This window comes from Meles meles, chromosome 17 (genome assembly GCF_922984935.1).
Source record: "Meles meles chromosome 17, mMelMel3.1 paternal haplotype, whole genome shotgun sequence".
NCBI classification, from domain to species: Eukaryota; Metazoa; Chordata; class Mammalia; order Carnivora; family Mustelidae; genus Meles; species Meles meles.
Window position 1 is genome coordinate 33,718,000 of NC_060082.1, and position 22,790 is coordinate 33,740,789.

Below are 22,790 nucleotides of genomic sequence, written 5' to 3' on the forward strand. Positions count from 1 at the left end.
GACATTAACTTTACCTGGGAGTAAGGATTTAAGAGGAGAAACTCACCCACCTGTGTTGATGCAAGGGTCCCCAGTTTCCTACCATGTCTTACTTTATGGGTAGCACCGAGTTTCCCTATTAAGCAATTAAAAAAAGAAAATAAAGTGATCGTTCCTAGGTCCTCCTGAAGTACAAACATGAAGCAGTTGAACCCGACACAGCCCGTGTCAAACAGCCCTCCAGAAGGGGGCCTTCTCTCTCTGGGGGACAAGGAATGGCTTGGCCAGTTCTGCGAGTCCCTATCAGTTCTGACAGACCCGGTCCTGACCCGGGGCCAGGGAAGCCGCAGAATTTTGGGTGTGTGTGTGTGAGAGAGTGTATACAGAAACTGTCACACCCACACCCCACATGCCATGACAGGGTGGAGCCATTTGTTGTCTGTACCTTAATCTTTTCATCATTTCCAGAAATACTATGCTTTGACAGTGCTGGGTCCCTAAGGACGCAGCCCAGAAATGCTCAGCCGACCTAATAGACACCTTTCCAACAACAGTTCCCCTTATCTGCCCCTCACATCTGGGGATCCTACCTTCCAACCACAGCCATGAATGATATTTATTTCCTTAGGGGAAGCAGGGGTCATGTCTAGCTCTGCCTGATTTCCAAGCGTGTATCCACAAGCCCATACCACCCACTCCTATTACCTACCTTCTCTTGGCATTTTTGCCAAGTTGCACACCATGGTCAGGGAATTAGGGTTCTAGTGAGTTATTAAAGTGCTACTTTCCAAAGACATCGTAGAAAAAACAACACTCGGTATGGTCTTGAACAATGTTTAATCTCTGGCGTTTGAGAAGACGCTTTAGGATCCTGAAGGGCCTGAGGGCTGAGCCTTTGACAGTGACCGCAGATCCTGCCGGTGCCACGTGAGAGAGGCGGGACACAGCGTGGAATGAGAAGCCGGGGTCCCCGCTCTGTTACTGCATGGCAGAGTGACCACGGAGGAGTCGCTTGCCTTCCCCAACATTGTGGGACAGGAGAGGCTCATCTTTAAGATTCCTCCCAGCTCTGATAGTCTGTGAATAACTCGCAGAGAATGTATCGGGTGGCCTTCCCACAGAAACGGAAAAAACTATGTGCAGTGGCCAGTAGCAGGGAAAAGGCCTCAGATAGCTCTTTGGTATTTCTAAAGATTCAGGGCTTAGACTCCCGTCTGTGCATTGGCCCAGCCCTGGGGTCCGTCCTGTGCGGGCTGAGCTAGGGAGCAGGAGATCAGGAATAGCAGAGTCAGGGACCACTACTCGGTTTACGCTTCCAAATTCGTCAGGCCCACGGACCAGGATCGTCCCTGGTGGAAGCGTGCTGGGTGGTCACCTGTCCTTCTCAGGCCAACCAGAGCTCTCCCACTCCCCGTCCTCAGAGAGTTTTAGTTACAGGCATGTGCTGTCCTCGGGACTGGGGATAGTGAGAAAGAGACAGAGAGGGGGACAGTGTCACTGGGGACAGTGACAAACCTGCTCCTCCGGGCCGCTGTCCAGAAGTTCAGAAGCGGGAGAGGGATCCTGCAAGGTGAACCAGTCCCCTTCCACACCGGGATTCCGGCAGACCCACATTTCACAAGACCCCGCATCTGCCTAACGTCGCTGGCACAGCCATTGTCTCATCTGCCTTTTCTTCTCAGGCTTAGCCACCCCGTCCCCTCAGTTCTGGCTGGGCTGAACTCTCCCCGGGGTTAAGCAGATCTCCAACACAAGCAGAACTCTGAGCAATGACTCCTTGTGTCATATAAATAGCTTCAGTGATATATATATAACCTATAGTCCACACGCATGCACGCGCGCACGCACACACACACACACACTGTCTTGTGGAAATCATCTTTGGGATGATTTGGGCAGGCATTCGTTGGCACAATCACTCGGAATATAAACGTATGTGTGTGTCTGGAATCCCATCTCTCCCTGCCCTTTCCCTCAGAGAGAGGAGCGCAGTGGAGGGAAGCCTGCTCGTGCCCAAGCTCCGAGACCTTGTGGGGAAAAGGCCTGTTTGGCAGGGGTGAGGCGGGGGCTGTGGGGTGGCCGGGACTACTCCTTCAACAGTCCCAGCTTCTTCAGCGCTTCCCTTCTGTGCTCATTGGGGACACCTTTTGGGGAGATCTTGACACTGACGTAGGGGGGTCGAGGCAGCTTGTCAGGGCTCTGTCCTCGGTAGGGCAGGTGCCTGCTGCTCTGCTCCTGCTCCTGCTCGGCCAGCTTGCCCACCTGGATGCCTGCAAAGTCCTTCCCTGTGCCCAGGGAGGCAGGGCGGGGCCGTGAGTTACGCAAGACATTAGGAGACATCTTGTCCAAGAAGGAGCCTTTGCCCAGAGAGGTGCTGGTTTGGGGGCTGGGGTCTTTCTCAGCCGAGAGGTAGCTGCTCAGCCCCACGCCCGAGCGCTCCAGAGTGTTGGACTTGAAGTTCATCTGTCTCAGGCCCGGGATGTTGCTGTCCTGGAGAGTCAGCCCTGAGTCTGACTTTGGCTGAGTCAGGGGCTTACTTACCCCAGGGGCCTTAGGGATAGGAATTGGCACGGATTTGGCCACTGGAACCTTCCCTGGAGTGGGTTCCTGGGCTCGAATCCAAGCTCTGCCTGGAGGAGACCCCTGAGCTGGAGCAGGAGTCGGAGCCTTCCCTGGGAGGGGTCCCTGCGGCGGAGCTGGGGCTGGAGCCTTTCCTCCAGCAGGTGCCGCGGCTCTGCCCTGAGCTGGAACCGCAGGCCGAACTGGTGCTGGAGTCAGAAGGGGAGCCTGGAGCCGGGTGGAGCCGGTGCGTTTCGTTAAGTGGGGGCTAGGCTCGTCCTGGTCCTGGGGTAGCCCCAGCTTCTCAAGTGCTTCTCGGCGTGCCTTCTTCTGCTCCTGCAGTGAGGACAGGGCCAGGCCCGGGTCTCCAGGGCCGGCCTCGGCGTGGCGGGCCAGCCAGTTCTGGGGCTCGCTGTGGAAACTGCTGCGACTGCTTTTCAGAACGATATTGGGGGGCAGTTTCCGGGACTTAGAGGCTGTGAGGGGGGCCAGGTGGGCACTGGGTTCCCCCCCTGATGGGACAGGAGCATCTTCAGCTCTCACATTCTGAGACGAGCTGGAGGTGGCTGGAGGAGGCCGAGGCTGTCCTGGGCCCCCTGTCGAGCCTTCCTCATTGGCTTTTTGGGACATGGTCTCTGAGGAAGTCCCCTTGCTCTCTTGAGGGCTGAGTGACGTGTGGCTCTGCTGCCCTCGCTCCTGCGGCTCGGGCTGGGTGTCCCGGAAAGCCTCTGGTGGAGGGACGGGCACTGTGTCCAGGGCTGGGGCAGGTGGCTGGGGGCCGGCCAGAGCCTGGCTGGGCTCACTGCTTTGGCTGATCTGCTCTGTCTCAGGCTCCCGGACAAGGCCCTCCACTTCCCCTGGGCTGTGGCTATGAGTCTGAGTGGTGCTTTTCCTGAGGTTCTGGTTGATGCCGATGTGGATATTTCTGGGAAGGCTATAGGACCCAGACCTGAGGCCCAGGCCTTGGAGCTCAGGAAGATGGGTTGAGCTGGGCTGAGTCCCTCTCCTTGGCTCTGGTTCTTGCTGAACGATCTTCTCACCTGGATATCCTGCAAGGGGGCAGGAGAAAAGGCAAAGAAGAGTGGACAGAGGTGAAGACCCTGTTGCCCAGGGAAAAGCAAATGCTTCCTGAACTCTGATCACTTAGCCATGGGTTTTGTTTTTTGTTGGTTCTTTGCTCTTAAAGGGGCCGCACTGTTGCCTGGATATCATTTAGACCAACAGATGGACACGAGCGGATTCCCTACAACAAAGAATTCATTTCTCATGATGGCTGCAGAAAGAGCAGCCTCACATAACTCCATGTCCTTGCCTCGAGCTCTTCCTAACTGTCTACAGAGACACCAGGGTTAGAAAGGGAGTCAGGACAGCCCTCCAGCTATCCTGGGGCTCCCGGGTCACTGAGTCCAGGGGAAGCACTGAACGTGAACAGTAACGCTGATGTGGTTTGTCCAGACCTCTGCCTTCCTCCACCTTCAGTTTCTTTCTTTTTTTTCTTTTTTCAGATTTTATTTATTTATTTGAGAGGGGGAGGGGGTCGGGGAGAGAACATGAGCCGGGGCAGTGGCAGAGGGAGATGGAGAAGTAGACTCCCCACTGAGCAGGGAGCCCTACGTAGGGTTCCATCCCAGGACCCTGGGATCACGACCTGAGCCGAAGGCAGATGCTTAACTGACTGAGCCACCCACGTGCCCCCACCTTCAATTTCTATCAGCACCTGAATGATTCTGTGACACCACAGCTGTCCCCATACCAGAGAGTGACACGGGCTCTTTCCTTCCAGCAAGCTAGGCAAGTGCATCAAGCCCCCTGGGCCAGGGAGTCAGTCTCAGGGGGCAGAGAAGTCCTTGCCCCCATTTCCTGTTCTATCTCTGCAGAGTCTAACACATTGTCAATCAGTATTTGCTAAATGAATGAACACGTGGTTGTGGTCCCGATAGCAGTGGGGCTGTCCTCAGGAGTAAAGTGCCTCCCTCCATTCTGAGACAGTCATGGCCACACTTGCGTGCCATCCTGTCCCCCTTCTACCGAGCCTCAATACCACTGGCTTTCCACAGTCTTGCACTAGAGCCTCGAGGTACCACCCACTGAAGTTAAGGGAGTGCTTCCCTCTTATCTATTGCAACCTGATCCTCCTGGGTCACCCCGATTAGGTCTCCAGGCTCACTCAGTGTCCCCAGAGCCACCACCCACCGCTCCCCGAATCCCTCCCTCCCCCACCTCTGTGGTCTTGTCTTTTTAGAATTTCTCTGTGAGAGAATGGGAGCTGGCCAAACCCTTTTTCCTCCCAGGCCTCTGATACTTCATAGAAAGACAGGCAGCTGGCTTGTCGTCAGTCCCTCCTCCTTTCCAGGGCAAGACCTTAATTCCAGCCAGGAGAGCGGAAAGGAGTGCTGTTGTCCTTCCGCCCATGACCCTTAGAGCAGAGGGCAAACAAGGTGCAAAGCAGCCGTAAAGATGTACTGGTTTTCTGGGTTTGCGGAAGGTGTCACCCCAGAAGGTCTCTCTTACCCTGGGGAGCAGGCTGGGTTATGGGCAGAGCTCGGGGGCCTTGGGGAGCTGTGTCTTGCTCAGACTCGTCAGTAGACAGTCCGCTGTCAGCCTCAGTGTCCAGTGAGCCGATGGTCTCCTCCAGGAAGAGCAGACACTCTTTCTCTTCAGCGGACAGGAAGTCGTAGCTGCTGTCACTCTGGAATGAGGCGTGGAGAACAGAGAGGGAGAGGGAACTGTGAGAGGGAGCTCCACAGAAACTGGTGGGGCTGAGAACCACCCCTCGTCCTGAAGGAATGCTGAAGAGCTGGAAACCTTTCTGAGAGGCTTCTCCGCAAACCTGTGGGCATTGTTTCCTGAAACTGCAGGCAAGGCCCGGGCAGAGGCTGCCGAGCTATTGGCCCGCGAGTTCCCAGTGCTGGGCAGCCAGATGGCAACTGACCTTTTTTGCCCAGTCCTACATCTAAGGCTTAGGGGAACAGATCCCGGGTTCTAATTCCAATTCCTCTGTGTGAACTATGTCAAGCATTTCACTTTGTATGTCTCCGATTTAGCTCTAGATTATATGGACAACATAATAATTTGACCTTAAACTTGATGGTATCGTTTTGAACTTCCCAAAGGACTTTTGCATACTCCATCTGGTATGTCAAGGACAGCAGGAGGACAAACAAGAAACTGCAGCCAACCACTGGCTGTCGGGCCAGTGGGAACAGTGGTATGACTAGCCACAGATACATTTACTAAATAATTTACTCTTGACTTTGAAATGCATTCCATACAGGATTTTTTTTTTCCTTTGTGTATTTACTTTCTTGATGGCATTTGGCTCTGGCTAACATTCAAGTAAGTGTGCATTTCTTAAGCAAATATTAACTTGAAGCAGGGAGGGTTGAACTTGGGTATGGGAGGAGGAGAAAGCAACTTAGTGTGAAATATCAAGAAGCTATAAAGCAAATAATGTCATGATGAAAAAGCACATGGGGTATTTGGAAATAAGTGTTATGGCCATTTTAAATAGTTATTGCTTATGCTCTACAAGGGCGGCAAGATCCAAAGAAGAGTCACTCTATGAAGTTGAAGGTTGAAGGGAAAACCAGAAGGGAAATGGAAATGTGAGAAATTTGGCTTGAGTCCCTTCCTGGCATGTATCTCAAATCTCTTCCTAATATTTGAGATACTTCAGAGTTATATATTTCCAGACCCACTCAGATGGCCAGGGAAGATTTTGAGACAGCCCTAAATACATCCTGGGAGATGGTTGTTGGAACAACACTACCAGTTTCCAGGGCTCCTTAAAGAGTCATTGTCAGTTGACAAAAGCGAGGCTTACATATCAAAGGAAGCCCCAGGTATAGCCTTTGGAAGCCCTGAAGTCAATTCCAGGGGTTCCCTGAACAAAATCTTCTTCACTGCCCTCTTCTTCCTAAAAGAGCCTTGCCAAAGATAAGCCAACTCTGAATTTCTCCTTTGTGGATGACGCACTTTGAAAACCTATCATCCCTGCCACATTCTGTGTCCAGTGGCCTCCATACTGGCCTCAGCCTAACAGAAACAGAAAGATGTCTCTGAGGTCTTAACTCCTCAGGTCAAAAGAAATGATATACAGACTGTCTGCACTTTGGATTGCGTGTGTGTGCGAATGTGTGTGTGCGTGTGAGTGCGCTGCTTTCTCTATTCGATTTTTACATACCAAAACTCACAGACTATATTAAACATCCTTGACATTTGGGAGAGATCCTTATAATCCTTAAATTTCCAAGTACCTCTACAGGCTATAAAGCAATAGAGTATAAATTCTCAAGGTTACTATGTACGTGATGAACACCAAGAACCAAAGAATGCCTACGTTCGGACATACGGCGGACTTGACTCTTTCGCACCAGCCTTAGAGCAAGGAGATTTAAACTCATTCCCAGAAGAATTACAATGTACTACATGCCACTCTCTGTTAAACGCGATGACTTTGGAAGACTTGGAACCTCTGCTCATGGATTCAGGCTGTTTCTTTTCTGCATAGAGGCACGTGCTAAGTGCTGTCTGTGCCTGTCGTGTACTCTTCCAGAGGACACTATGAATTCGCTGTTTACATTATCCCCACTGTAAAACTGAGGAGACTCAAGTTTACAGAAATTAAGTAATTTGCCCAAGGCCATTTGGCTTATAGGTGGAGAATTCAGACCTGCTTGGCTCCAGAACCCAGGCTCCTAATTACTCTGTTCTCTTTGATCTTCACAGAAGGAATGCGGCTTGCATGCTGCAGGAGACTTCGGGACACCAGTGCTCTGGGATCTACCATCTGTCCTTTCCACCAGGACCTCTGATCATGGGCCCTTGCTCTCACCTCAACTTAGCCCCCAATGAATGAAACCTGGGAGCAAGTCTCATCTGCCCTCCTGCTCTCTGGGGACGGTCCCACTCTATTCTCTAGAAAACCGGAGTGACTCAGAGGCACAAATGCTCACGGGTGTGATTCACGCCCTGATGAGGAAGATGAAAGCTGAGGAGCAGTGAGGAGGGTGGTGGACAGGGCAGGGCAGGGCAGGGCAGGGGTGGGCGGGTGGGGCAGGCGTGCAGAGAGCCGGCAGGCGGCAGGACTGAGGGTACGGCAGGACTGAGGTACGTACAGATCCAGAGCGGGTGGATGTGGTGCTCATGATGCTGTCACAGCTGCCGACGCGGGTCACGGGTTCTGAGCCAGGCCCCGCCGGCCACAGCTCGCTCTGGGGCATCGCCCGAAGCAAGGTGCGGGGGGGGCGGTGAAAGGGGCTCCCAGAGGGGAAGCGAAGGGAAGTGGAGAATGTCCCAAGCTGGCCTGAAAAGACAAGAATCAAAGCCACGTGTGAGCCGAGCTGAGGCTCTCCGGCAAGGCTCTGCCCAGGCCCTGGAGCAGCGTGGCGGCGGGGACGCCCAGCAAGCAGAGCGCTGGAAGGGGCCGTGCACAGGGGTCCCCCAAACCTCCCAGCCTGCATGGAAGGACACAGAAGCGGGCTCGCACGCATGCAGAAGGGTGGCCTTAGCGGAGGTGGGGTTGGGGGGGGCGGGTGGCGGGGAGGAATAGTCTGGTCAGAGAGGAAATTCCATCACTTCTCCTAGTGGCCTTCTTTCTCTGAATCTGGGGGCTTAACCTACATTTCCATAACTACAAACAATACAGAGGAAGGGGTCCATAGCATGGGTTCTGGAGGTAGTCAGATCTGGATTCAAATCCCACTTCCACCATGGCCAGTTAGGGGACTTGGGGCCAATTACTCTTATACCCCATTTTCCCCATTAAATCAGGCGAATGTAGGGTTAATGAGAACAGCACAGCTTAGTTGGTAGTAAATACTCATTTAATGAATAAGATAAGATCTGCTACTGTTCTTATAATAAGAGAAAGACAAGATCCACTTAGGATCAAAATGAATTGAAGTCAGGCAAGAGTTTAGAGAAGAGGGGTTTGGGTTGAATGGGAGAGAAGGAACAGGGTCTTCAATCGCACCAACCACATAGGGTTGTCAGAAACACAAAACACATGGTGCAGTAGCTGTTAGCTGCCATCCAAGCCAACACCAGCCACATCAGCCCCCACTCCCACCCCACCACGGCTACCGTCCATCACCTCCCTAGTCTGGGGGGCACACACATGACCCCAGAGGCTGATACAGAGCCAGTTTCCCTCTTGCGCACCACCCCTCTGATGTTGTGCTGATTTCCAGTGAGGTTCCCTAACCTTTGTCAAATGAACAAGAGAAATGGCCTATGTAGCTTCCTCCTGAGTCAGCTCGCAGGGGCAAAAAAGTTTCCAGTTCACTGTGTCAACAGTAACAGCAAAGGAAGGCAGGACCATCTTCCTTCTGAAAATCTCAAGGTCTGGGAAGGTCCCAGGCGACTCTCTTATGTTAAAATGAAATCCTGGAAGAACTAAGTTTAAAAGATGGTTGCAAGGTCAAGTCGAGAATATGCGGAGAGCTAGAATTGAAATCCAGTTCGTCTGGTTCTGAATCCATATTTTTCCATGACACCATGCTGTATTTTCAACTACCTTTCCTACCCTCCCAATCCTAGGTTCTATTTGAGATCTTGGGACCTGGGGTTTGGATCCCGGGGAGGTTGTCCCTTTGGCTTCTTCCAACAATTGCTTCCAATGCCAAGTCAGGTTTGGGCTGTGCTGGGTGAGTCAGCCTGCCAGCCCTGTAGAGTCGATAAGCACGCAGCCTCATGGGGCTCCTCTCCCGGTTTGGGGGAGGCTGGCAAGTGGGGCCGGTAGGGAGGGGCAGGACAATGGGGAAAGAAGAGGAAAATATCCCAGCGAGCCAGATGCATGGAGTTCATAAATGTCCAGACCCTCTCAGGAGTTAGAGACAGGACCAGAGGGGACAGAGACACCAGAGAAGCACAGTGACAAATCAACATTGGGTAAGTCAGTCCTTCAGTTTACTCATGAGGTTACTTTCCCAACCTCAGAACTCCAAAGAAAGAGAAACATGAGAAATCATGTGGATGGAGTGCAGTCACCTCAGCTATCCACTCCATTCACGACTGTCTAGATCCAGAAGGTACCCATTCTTAACATTCTGTAGGGCTGAGCTCCTTACAGCCAAAGAGGTCCATTGCTCATAAGCCGAGGCACACAGAAGGCACTCAAAAAATGCTGGACAAATGACTATTGAGTTAAGCTGTTGGAAGGCCTCCTTTTTTTATTTTTTTTTTAACTTTTACCCTATTACTATAAAGTCTTTCCTATGTATTTTATTTCCCTGAGGATATATGGCCCAGTGGAATTGGGGCAATGCTTCAGTTAAACTAACATTTATGAGCACCTAAGCGGCATGGAACAAGCTAAAATAATAAGGCAAAGGCATTGTTTCCAAGCTGCCAGTATAAATCCAAGGCTCTAGTTTTTGGCTCTAGTTCTCTTAAAAAATTTCTGTACAATTGTAATTACTAATTATTAATACTGTACTTAATACAGTTATTATTGATACTGTATTAATCACTGTAGTTAATATAATATTCTCTGAATGGGTGACCAGATGTTGCCTCTTCTTTCAGAAACAGTTCCTACCCTTGTTCTTCTAAGTACTCTTCGGACTGTACGGTGGCTTGCTAGCCTCTCCTTCCTCCCGGGGCAACCTGTCACACTCACTCCTTGCCTCCTGGGGCAACCTGTCACAATTTCGGGACTACGTAGCTGGAAGTAACTCAAGCAGCTGGAAGAGAGAGAAACAGCATGAATAGTGCTGCTTCAGAAACACACAGCCCGGTATAGCTTACAAAGTGCTTTCAGACATGCTGCTGAGATCTTCAGAAGAGCCTGATAACCGAGGCAAGACGTGATACTTTCTTCTTCGACAGATGAGAAATCCGGAGCTCCTTCCACTTCCCCTTCCACAGGGAAGCAGGGGATGACCTCTCACGGCCTAGAGAGGACGCCTCTGGATCCAGCCCCTCCAGGGATTCGAGAGAGCCATGTACCTAAAGAGGGGTCATCAGCCACCCCTGACCAAACACCAAAAGCCCTAAGATCACCCTTCTTTTTCTACTTCACACCTTAAACCCTTAAAGTCATCTGATTCTGCTCTATGCTTCCAGGCCAGCTGTATGTCCCCATAATGGAAGTTTCCAGAGTAAACAAATGACAACAAATGTCACTGAAGATTGTGTCATCGGGCACGGGGGCCCTGGAGAGCTGAATCTGAACCTCAACCAAGGCCAAATGAGCCCTAAAACTTGCACCTTGTCTCCAGGCCTCGTTTTCTGATCCAAAGAGCCAGAACGCTAAGAGTCTCCCCTCTTCACCCCACCCACCCTTCCACTCTCCCTCGCCACTTTGGCCAGACCTGGATGCTGCATTTCCTTCCACCAACTTTACAACCTTGAAACTTGGGGACTGTCTCAGAACAGCCATCGAAACCTGAGGTATTCCTACCTGATAAGAAGTCTGAGAAACAAGAAAAACACTCAAGGTGAGAGTTTGATATCTTTTAACCCTTGACCTCTTTGGGGGATTGGAGGGGAGGAGGAAATGGGTTATGAAACAGGCACAGCCTATAGCCAGGGCCATCAGTGCCAAAGCACATTAAACATTAACTATTCGGCTGAAACCAGCCAAGTCTTGGAGGAGAGTAAATAGAGAGCATGTGGGGTTCTGGCATGGGTGGGGGCGGGGACGCATGGAGCTCCAGCCCCATTCCTCTTTGGCCTCTCTCTGTCTTCTAAACAGGACCAAGGCCCCCTTGTCACCCTCTTCCCGTGAGCCCACCCCCCATATCTCTCAAGAGCTCAACTTCTCTCCCCACTGGTCAAAGAGTTGTCCTGTTTCTCTCAGACCAGGTGTGTCTCCTTGCTGACTCTCCAGAAATATGCCTCCAGCTGGGGAACATCCGAAGAAAACTGCCAGGAGGACTAAAAGCTGCACTGCGTGTATATGCTTCTCCATGGGCACATGGCCAACTTTCTGAGTGTGTTTAGTCAAAGTTATAATCTTCTATTTCACAGGTGGGTTTGAGGCAAAGGCTTGGTAGACCTATCTTCTGCACAGAAGAGCTTTGCTAACACTCCAGATTATCTTATCGCTGACAAGTACACCATCAAAGGCAGCCTTCAGTGAGTTCGGTGGGCTGGTTCTGTGGTTTGGGCTCAACTCAAACCAAAAGCTCCAGCTGCCAGGACTAGGAAACCCAGCACACTGGCTCGGGGCTGGCAGGTGCCAGGCCCTGGGAAGCCTGGCGCAGGGGGTCTTCCCACTTCGCTCTTTCCTGCAGCAGGAGGAAAAGAGGCGCAGTTAGGGACCAGAACGTTAACACCTCCCTGCCCAACGTGGACCATGGAGAGCTGACTTGCTACTCTGAATTGACTTCAACATCCAGCTTCCTTGTGCTGATAACGTGCCCCGCACGCTGTCCGCAGGGACCCCCAGAGGAAAACAAAGCCAAGCCACCACAGCAGTCTGGTTCTCCTCTCTGTGGACTCTGCCACCCTACTTTGGCCCGAGCCTCACTGAGAACGCCTACCAGTTTCAAGGTACTACTGTGAAATACTGATGTCCGTGGGCTCCTGGCACAGCCCAGCAAGCGGCTTCTGGTTTGCCAGTCTTTGTGTCTAATAGCAGGCAGAGTCGGAACATTAACTGAGTTGAATCCAAATAAACTCAGCTTTGCACCTAGATTATCCGTGGGTTTTCCAGAGATGAACTGGTAGTCCAAGGAGGGGTTTTCTGAGCCTCACATTGCCTTAGAAACAACATTACACGCTTGTCTGAAGAGAGCTCCTTTGTCACGGTACCATTACTGGACACACATGCACTGCACCCTTTATTTAAATAAAAATAGACACTGAGTTGAGAAAGCCAGGGGAAAATGTCCTGTTAGAATTGGAATGGAGAAACTAAGGCACTTTTTTCCCCTGGGAGAGCCCCCATTTTGACTCCCTGCACTCTATTCTTTTCCAAGAATCACGACTCAATTTCAATTGCTCAGAGATGGAAATTTCCAAAACAAGCCTATTGTATTTTCCTGTTGACTGCAAAATGTGCTTATCCAACTGAAATAGGCAGATGAAAAAAATATGCATCCCAGCCCTGGTCTCCACAAAGCCATTCCAGTCTTAAGAAGCTATCAGCCTGCTCTGATCCCAGACTGGACGTACAGAGTTGAGGAACAGAGAGGAAAGTCCCCTGGCTGGGGTGCACAGGGCTCCCCACAACCCTGTGGCTCTCATGTCCCACGAAGCACCCCTTCCTGCTGAAGCATAAGCAATAGCTGGTTAGTGATTAACTCACCTTCACTAGATGAGGGGCTGAAGAGAGGAAAGAAATACCCTTTTCTTTCAAAGGGCAGAGCCGGAGACACAGACTGCTTCCCCTGCCTTCCTCTGATTTCTTCTTTTGACCTCCTCCAGACTTACCTGGACAGGTAAATGCTTCATCTGTGCTGCCCCACCCCACCCTGCCACTGACTCACAGCCAATCCCAGCCTTCCCTCCCTGCTTCTCATTCCAGCTGTTTCTGCGGGGAGGGCGGGGGAGGGGAACGGGCAGGGCGGGGCTGCCCTCGCAGAGCCAATCATCTCTTGCCCTCCCCTTCCCCCGTTAGAGCCAATTTAAAAAAAAAAGAAAAGAAAAAGGAAAGCTGGAAGGAGAAGAGACACTTTCGGGGTTCAGACTGGAAGACGAGAGTTGGCAGGGAAGGAGTAGGCAAAAGACACTATTTTTTTAAATTTTCAATATCAAGAAACACAGACAGGCAGTGTGCTTTTCTTGGTGTCTGTCTGAAACTTGATTCTCTACCTAGAGCGGCTTTCCTTTACTTGGAGGTTAAGTGGTCTCCCGAATTCTCCGAGTTAAATAAAATCCACTGTGGCCAGTTAGAATCCGCTGCGGCCGGGTTAGCTTTTCTGGCTGTTCAGAAGCACTTTCGCCGTCAAGCCTACTCCTATCAGCTCTTAAGACCTGCACCCCCACTCAGGACCGCTAGAAAAGGTGTATGAGCTCGCTGGAGCTGAGACACCCTTGCCCCACTGCTTGGCAATGACCTTCTTAACCTCATTTATTTCTGGGGGGCATGAAACCATTTTCTCCAAGAGGCCCCTGTGCTGATGAGAAAGTGACTCGACAGCCTTGGGGGAGGGAACATGGATGCTGTCATTTGGGTCTCTGGTCTCTTTTAGCTGTTCCTAGAAGGTAGCAATGAATATGAAGACATAAAAACAAAATAAGGTTCCAACTGTGTAGCAGCCTGTCTCTTTCCATAGGCAGACTCTTTGCATCTGTTGTTAAAACAACCAGAAGAGAATAGGGAGAAGGGAGAAGGTGGAAGAAATCACTGCTTTCAGGAAAAAACCTCCCTCTGGGTATGGAGGCCACTTTTCCCACATAGGACTTTTGCCTGGAAGCTGGTTTTTCCTGGATAGAGGTTATCCTTGATACCAAAAGGGCAGGAAGAAAAGTAAAAGTCAAAGCAGATAATAATCACCAACATTTATTGAGCTCTTGCTATCTATGTACCAGGTATTATGTTGTGCTAAGCATTTTCATACATCATTTCACTTAATCTTTATTTCAACTTCAAAAGGAAGGCACTAATAATATACAAATTTTATGGGAGGTGAAATAACTTGGACAAGATCACTAGCTGGGAGGTAACAGAGCAGGGATTTCGATTCAGGCAGCATGACGTCAAGCTTGCCATGCATCGGTATGATGCCAATCTGCCTCTATTTTGGAGCAATTCCCAAGTAGGAAATGTGAAACCCACAGCTAATTTGCAGGCTTAATTCTAACAATTAGATTAATCTTTTCCCATCTCATTTCCGTCTTGTAGCGATTCATAACTCTATTAACAAGATGACACATGCCTTCCATCTTTTCTCTTCCTGTGATCATGGTTGGGTAGGAAATAAGAAGTGCAATGATCCTGGGGCCAAGACAGAGAAGAAACGGGGCAGGACTAGTGAGGAGGAAGGAGGAAGTCTGGCATAACCAAGTACCTCTCAGCAGCCTATGGGTAACGAGCTGACTGAGCACTGAAGGGTGGTGACCTCTCTTCGTGGTGTGTCACTCAAACACGTATGATGTGATAGTGGTGACAAAACAGGAAAGGCACCTCCATCCACATCAGCAGGAGTTCAGTGCAACTGGAGTTACACCCGTGGATGGCATCACCAAAGTAGATCCAGCTTCGTAGGTGTGCGATTTGAACATTTGCTAGAAAAATGAATTTGACTTGGGAGCATTAACCTCAAAGATGATAGTACTGTCTTATTTGTGAATGAACACAGCTTTTCAGTTTATAATAAAATTAGTATAATCAGGAAGAGTTCCTATCGTTTCACAGGTAGAACTAGGAACATAGACAAAATGGTTGTTCTGTTCCTCTCTTTCCTTTTAGACATACATCTCTTACTGAAAATTGTGAAATATTTCCGATACCCTCGCATAACAAACACCACTGTACGAACACCCAGTTCAAGAAACAACATTGCAGCTGAAGTTACTTCCCAGCTTTGTCCCCGCCCCGCCGCCTCAAAACACACTTATGCCCCTGCTGAAATGAACCACTGTCCCGAATTTGATGTTCTTCCTTCTCTGTATCTTTAAATGTTTTACCCTGGAATCTTTCTGCTTTGCTTTTTTTGTTGTTGTTTTTGTTTTTCCTTGGAAAAATACCAAGTCTCTAAAGGTTTCAAGAGAATTGGAAAGGAGACCTGACTAAGGGAAAGACAGGCCTTCCAAAATCAGAAGCACCTAAAGACTTAAGGCTCCACAGCTGATGTAGGTCACCATTTGAGGAGGAAAGTGTCATTGCTTTTTGTATTTGAATTCCTGCCTGATGACCTGACTGTGTGAAGACTAATTAGAATCCATTTGGCCTGACTCATCTAGGTCCTTCCTCCTTCTCCCTTCTGTGTATGTGTGTGTGTGTGACACACCACGAAGAGAGGTCTGTATGCTGTTGTGGTAGGGTCATCTCCTTGACTGCAAGAGGCCAGTGTATGGTTTCCTTCCTCCGTACAACCTTCTACAGAGGCATCTCATTTCTCCTACCCAAGGGCATTTCTCCTACACACACACACACACACACACACACACACACATATACACACACTACTTCAAAACCAAAATGTACCACAATCATTGGTTAATCTTTCCCCTTTTGTCCCTTATAAAATTGAGCTCTCTGCAAAATAGCTGTAGACCTCCACTCTAACCATTCGTGATACCTATTCATTTACATTATAGTCACATTCTGTCAGTGTCTTTCTTTTCCTTTTCCTCTCCAAAGGAAAAATGAAGGGACTTTGAACATGTGTTAACAGCATCCTTAAGAAACAAAAGGTGCCCACCAAGTTCACGGTATTGAGCATGATACTATATGCTGGGCCTGAGTGTTTTTCCGACATATCAGGGGAAGAGGAGATTTTATTCCTCAAGTAGTAGCAAGAGCTGGCTTTAAAGAGAAAACAGCTAGGTAAGGGTTCAGATGAGGGTGATTATAATTTGGCTATAAGCCATGAAATTGATAGGCCATATTAAGACATTGAATAGATCACCAAGTTCCCACCAAAGCGGTATTAATGTTAAGTCTAAAATAATTAGAGGGGAAATAAAGGGTCTAATTAAGTGGGCTGGATGAAGAAATTCTGAAATTAATCATTAAGTAGTTCTTGGGAGTAGATTTTTCTCCTTTCTTTTTTGAGATCAGTGTCTCTTTGGCCCACCTACCATGGAAATTTATAGGATTCAGCAGTCCTTTGCTTTCCAGTGCTAATGAAAGTTTGAGATCTGAGATCATCTATTAGGATCAGACAGTTTTGCAAGTAATGCCAAATCTTAACATGTTCAAAACTGAGCTCATCTTGGCACCCCACCCTCACCTCAAACATGTCCTCTCTCCCTATACCAGCTAATTGCACCGCCGTATTCTCACCCAGACTCCATGCTTCGTAGCAGTCCTCCGCTATGTTCTGTGAGATCATTCCAGCTCTTCCTCTCTCTATTCTGCTTCAGGACGGCAGTAATTATGGGATCATGGACCACTGAAGATGTGCCGAGACTACAGGAATGTCTTGTTTCACATCTTCCATTTTATAGGTGGATTTATCGATTATCTGAGTTGTTAATCCTCTCAATACTTGGATGCATTTTCCTAGCATTCAGGATTAAATTCAAAGTCCCCATGTGACATAGAAACACCTTCATGAGCAGGCCCTACATGTTTCTCCTCTCAAATATTCATCCATATTGTTTATTAGTCATATCTAATATTTCTGGAACTACCATGCTTTCATATTTCTGGGCCTTTGCACATGCTGTACCCTCTGCTTGTACGCATCCCTTTGATGCCCTCCTGGCTTAGTCTTATCCTTCTTTCAAGTTTCAATTCAAGTACCACCTTCTTTTGGAATGGAATGTTGGGTGCTGCTTCACTATAATCTCCTAACACAGCATATACATCTCTGAATTTAACCCACTAGGATATAACTGTCCTCTTTTTCTCCCTGTAAAATTTGAATTCATGAATACCATCAGATATCTCCGGGTGTAACTCCTCAATTGTATTATAGCACTTATATATTAATGCCAAAACTGATGATGAACATTTTGGAAACTGAGGTGCTTTACTTAAGAAACTTCATTTTTACTAAAAACTTCATTTTTGGAGATCATGTTGGTAGACAAGTCATCTACAGCCACAATTTTGCTTATTATTTTTTCTGAATCTTGTCTTTTGACATACTATAACCCTGTGCCTTCCCATTCCCATTACATTTACAAATCTACTTTCCTTTGCACCTGTTTTCTTCTTCTCTTTTGGCGCAACAACAACAAAAAATGTTTTTCCGGTAAAATCCATGTGTGCTCTGGATCCCTCTCACAAACTCTATCCTTGCATTCTTCTCTCTTACATCATCTTTCTGACCTTTCTACAAAAGTAATGCCCATCAGGAGCTGCTCAGGTGGCTTAGTAGGTTTAGTATCTGCCTTGGGCTCAGGTCCTGATCTCAGGGTTCCGGGATCATGGAGCCCCATTCTGGCTCCCTGCTCAGTGGGGAGTCTGCTTTTCCCTCTCCCTCTGCTCCTCCCTGCTGCTTGTGCTCTTTCTCTCTGTATCAAATAAATAAAATCTTTTTTAAAAGAGTTAAAAAATAAACACGCCCATCAGCATTTGAATATACAACACTTAAGTGTAGTGTTTCTGAAGTCAAACTGTCTGCTTTGATTCTCTGTTTCTTCACATAAAAAATGCTACTGACAGATGGGCTCTGAGATATACTATGTTTACTTTTCCTTTTCTATTTATCTTTTTTGTCCTTCCATTCCTGCCTACTGTGTAGGTCTCCTCTCAACATGTTCAAATACAGTATACCATTAATTTCATCATGAAGAAAGATTTTCCAGAGCATTCCGATTTACTTCCATCTGGATAGGTTTTTCTCTAGACCATTGCAAGGCTGTCATCTTCATATCTGTTTTCATCATCCTACTGGGAAAAATGCTTTTACCTCTTTCTTTTGTTGGACTAACTGGATCTCATATCTTCCTCTTTCCTGAGTTAGCTCTCTCAGTTTTGTTAAAACACATTTTCCAGTAGTTTCCCAAGAAAGTGCATAAGATTGTACATGTCTGAAATGTCAATATATTTTTAAAAGATTTTATTTATTTGTTTGACACAGAGAGAGACAGCGAGAGAGGGAACAGAGGCAAGGGGAATGGGAGAAGGAGAAGCAGTCTCCCCACTGAGCACGGACTCCCCCGCTCCATGCAAGACTATCCCAGGACCCTGGGATCATGACCTGAGCCAACGGCAGACGCTTAATGACTGAGCCATCCAGGGGTCCCTGAAATGTCGATATTCTAGCCACATATTTGATTGATAGCTTGCCGGGGAATAGAATTTGAAGTTAACATCTGTTAGCTTTCAGGGCCTCTATTGCAAAGCCCAAAGCATCTGTGATTCTAAATTTAAGGCTTTCTGTTTTCAGTATCCTGAGTTTTCATAATGATGTATTTTGGAGTGGAGTCTATATTCTGGGTACTCAGTAAATCCAGTCTGGAAATTCATGACATTCAGTATTTTCTTGAATTATTTCTTTGATGAATTCCTCCTATGCATTCCCTCTATTTCTCTCTCTCTTTGTTGTTCTTTCTTTGGGAACTTCTACTATTCGGATGTTATTGGACAACCTCCTGGACCTCAAACTCTTTGTTTTGGTACTGAGAGATTTGTCAAATTATCAAAAATTTCTTTTTTTTTAAGATTTTATTTATTTATTTGACACAGAGAGAGAGATCACAAGTAGGCAGAGAGGCAGGCAGAGAGAGGAAGGGAAGCAGGCTCCCTGATGAGCAGAGAGCCCGATGCGGGACTCGATCCCAGGAACCTGAGATCATGACCTGAGCCAAAGGCAGCGGCTTAACCCACTGAGCCACCCAGACGCCCCAAATTATCTACAATTTCTATTGTGTTTTCAGTTTCCAAGAATTATTGTTTTTTTCTCTGAATTTTTATTACATTTTCTCCAGTTTCACTGATGCAAAATCTTATTATTTTAAGAACCTACATGTAAATATAATGTTAGTGTTTTCCTGCCTCCGCAACTTCTAATATCTCTAAGTCACTTTTTCCTTCTCTTGTTTTGACTTCTGTGTTTCTTAACCGACTGAGCCACCCAGGCATCCCAGATTCTGTGTTTCTTATTAAAGAATATATTCCGATGTCTGATAATTCTTGGCTATCCACTCCAATTTAAGAATTTGTCAACAAAAAGCTAAGTTTTGAGGCACAGCTGAGCCTGGTTGACTGTAGACTTTGCTAAAGAGTGATCTCATGGGACCATTTGGCTGGAAAATCTTTGATGCCCACAATGGCCTGTTTGGATTCCTCAGAGAGGAGTTTTCCAAAATCCTTCCTGAAGGGCATCATTCTGGCAGCTGGCATTCTTGGGTCCTATCGGCAGAGGAAGGTTATTGGTCCCAGCATCTAGTGTATAAAAACATCACTTCATCCCCTTAGCTTTAGCACAGAGACTCTATTTACCCTGAGAGGCGATGTAGCAAGAAAGCTCTGAGCTGCTCTGAGAGGGAGAGAAGATCTGAGAGGTCTTACTGTTTCTTAACCAGACTCTTCAATTATCTTCCTGATTTTTTTCCCACCTCTGTTTTCAGGGGTAATAATGCCACTGATCCTTGAATTTTGAGGGGGATCTTCATAGAAAAAGTAGGGTTGCTGGCTTAGGATCAGCTTTTCCAAATATGCTAGGTCACTTAATACTCACCCAACTGCCAGCTAGCTTCCGAAATTTTGTTGCTATTTTTCATCCCACCATCTCTTTGTCCTTCAGTTTTATGCCTTTCAATAACTCTCATAGAGTTACTGTGAAGATTACATGAGGCAATACATGAAACATGCTTATAACGTTGTAAGTACTCAACAAATACTATTATAATTATTGCCATCCCATCACTTCAGTAGGTTCCTGCAGCAGCCTCCTCCTAACTGGTGCTCCACTTCCATTCTTGCCCCCTTCAGTCCATTCTCCTGAGGGCAGTTCAAAGAACTTGGGAGAAACCTAAATGGGATGCTTTACTTAATGTGCTATGATGTCCTCCCAGTTATCCTAGGATAACTTGATTTTTCATTTTTATTTAATTTTTTATTTTTGAGAGAGAGAGAGAGAGAGAATGTGTGAACCAGGGGGTGTGGAAGGACAGAGGGAGATAATCTTGACTACATGTCCAGCATAGAGCCCGACACAGGGCTCGATCTCACAACCCAGAAGTCATGACCTTGGATAAGTATCCAATCAGGAGTTGGATACTTAGACAACTGAGCCACCCAGGCACCCCAGGATAACTTTATTCTTCAGTTATACATTGATTTCACTCATTCATAGGCTCGTTCATCCTAATATGTAATGAATATTCCCTACGTGTCCAGTAGTTTGTTAGGTGCTGAGAATACAGTGGTAATAAGGGAGAACTGATCCCTGCCCTTGTGGACACACTATCTGGGGACACACCAATGGCCAGACCAGCCTGGAAAATGTTTCATTTCCTCCTGCAGTGTAGTGTTTGCAAATGCTGTACCCCTTACTCTTCAAATGACTAACTCCTATTCATGCTTCAGGTTTCAACTTAGTCACTTTCTCAAAAAGACTTTCCCAGATTCACCACCTTTTTTTTTTTTAAGATTTTATTCATTTATTTGACACAGAGAGATCACAAGTAGGCAGAGAGGCAGGCAGAGAGAGAGGAAGAAGCAGGCTCCCTGCCAAGCAAAGAGCCCAATACAGGACTCGATCCCAGGACCCTGAGATCATGACCTGAGTGAAGGCAGCGGCTTAAACTACTGAGCCATCCAGGTGCCCCCCACATTATTCTCCTCCTAATTAGAATCCCCCCCAACATTATTCTCCTCCTAACACCTGTATTTCTAATTCTTTATAGCATTGTTTGTGTTCCCCCAACCCAGGTATACCCAGCACCTAGGGCAGTTCCTGAAACTTAGCATTCAAAAATGCTTAGTGAATGAGTGTCTATCCTTGTCAAATCCCAAGGTATTTGACAGCATACAAGAAATAGCTCAATAAGGGCTTGTTAAACTGCTTAACAATTTATCACAGATAAATTATGACTTTAGCTGCTGCTAGCCAAATCCAAGATGGTTTTCTCATTCTTCATTGTTATACATTAACAGTAAGAAAAATAAGGCTGGATCATAAAGGATGGATCTAATGGGAAGTGTCACTTTGACAGAAGGTCAATATAATTCAGAGTCTGCTCCATAGTTTCACTGGTTTAAAACCTTGGTTTGATCAGTTTGTTACATACTAGTCAAGCTCCAAGAGAAGTAATTCAAGGCAATAAAATTCCCAAGAGAAAGATTTATCAATTCCAATGTGAAAGACTTAAGTTATAGTAGAAGGAAGTTTGGAATTCTAATAGGTGTAATGTCCCATGCACAATTAGGATGAGTAATTTTGTGAAATATCCTATATAAAGGACTCTAAAAAATTCTTATTCCAGATGAGATCAGGCACATGTATGGTATGGTTATACGTATAGTTACAGGTATAGGAATGGCTATAGACAACTATTCTTATTCCATAAGGGACACACTTTCTTCTTAATTCAGTATAAATATCCAACAAAACTGAAATGAATTGTGCTAGAAATATTCACGGTTACTTGAAAAGGTGCTTCTTCCTTCTGGACTTTTAAAAATAAACATTGACAAATTCTTGCTACATTCCCCCCACCATTGATGATAGAAAAATTTTATTATTACATTATTTTTTTCATGCCTGATATTCTCAAAATTATTTCTTCTCCTCTTTCTCCTTTTTTTAAATATAGATTTTATGGCAGCTGTTTCATTATCGTGGGAAAGGTGTTGCTGAGGACTTCCATATCCTGTAACATTGGACAAGGTAATTCAAACAAACTTACCTTGCTGAAGCAGTGTGGATCTAAAAATATAGTAAAGAATTTGAAAAATTGCCAGGCATGGAACAGGATGAGAATAGAAGACAGGTGTGGGGCCCCAACATTTGGGACAACTTTTCCCCTGGAGATACTTCTCTCTGCCAGAATGGGTGGCCGAGATCCTGAGGGGTGCTTCTGACAGCTTCACATAAGCAGGGGATCAGGGATGGGAGTCTGGGATCCACCAACGGATGGGACCTAGTGGACCACCCTTACTGTAGGTTGGGAATTCAAAGAGCTGCCCTGGTGGAGTGAGCATGAATACTTTTAATACTAGCTGTGTCGGACTTACAGATGTGCTGATCTACTTTATGAGCCAATTAAAGGATTATCAGGAAAAATTTTGTCCATACTTTGTATTTAACTCCAGTGTTGACTTTGAACTGAGTAAGCTTCAGACTTCAAATTCATAGCTTTCAACCCACTGCAATTATACAATTGCAGGATTTTAGAACATGGCCAAGTCACTGTGACACCTGCTCTGATGTCTTAAGAGTCACTAATGAAGCCCATCAATGGAATACAGAGAAATGCCATCAATAAGAACAGAAAACTCTTCTTGGTGTACACAGGAATTTTAGAGGGCAGAAAGGCAGAGCAACAGTTAAGAAAGAGGCAGTCACAAAAGCAGAGAAAGGATTTGTTCATAGCTTGTTGCTCACGAATTCTTGACTTTTTTTTTTATAGGAAAAATACATAGGAAAATCGTAACTTTAGTGAGCTTAGGGAAGTATGTTCCTGATTGGCACTTGATTCCATCAGATACAGTCCAAATTTTCTATAAACACAATAGA

At 47.0% G+C, this 22,790-nt stretch overlaps 1 protein-coding gene across 2 annotated transcripts; it reads right to left on the reverse strand.

The window, feature by feature from the left end:
• Positions 1 to 799: 799 nt before the first annotated feature.
• C17H1orf116 (chromosome 17 C1orf116 homolog) lies at positions 800 to 12,938 on the reverse strand. 2 transcript variants are annotated; one of them, XM_045983379.1, is made up of 4 exons: positions 12,794 to 12,938; positions 7,656 to 7,843; positions 5,050 to 5,227; positions 800 to 3,587 (listed from the first exon to the last, which is right to left on the reverse strand). In XM_045983379.1, exons 2-4 carry the CDS (start codon positions 7,758 to 7,760, stop codon positions 2,065 to 2,067), a joined length of 1,806 nt encoding a protein of 601 aa, XP_045839335.1. In that variant the 5' UTR covers positions 7,761 to 7,843; positions 12,794 to 12,938; the 3' UTR covers positions 800 to 2,064. The 2 variants fall into 2 exon arrangements, with proteins under 2 accessions (XP_045839335.1, XP_045839336.1); XM_045983380.1 differs by lacking the exon at positions 7,656 to 7,843.
• Positions 12,939 to 22,790: the final 9,852 nt, after the last annotated feature.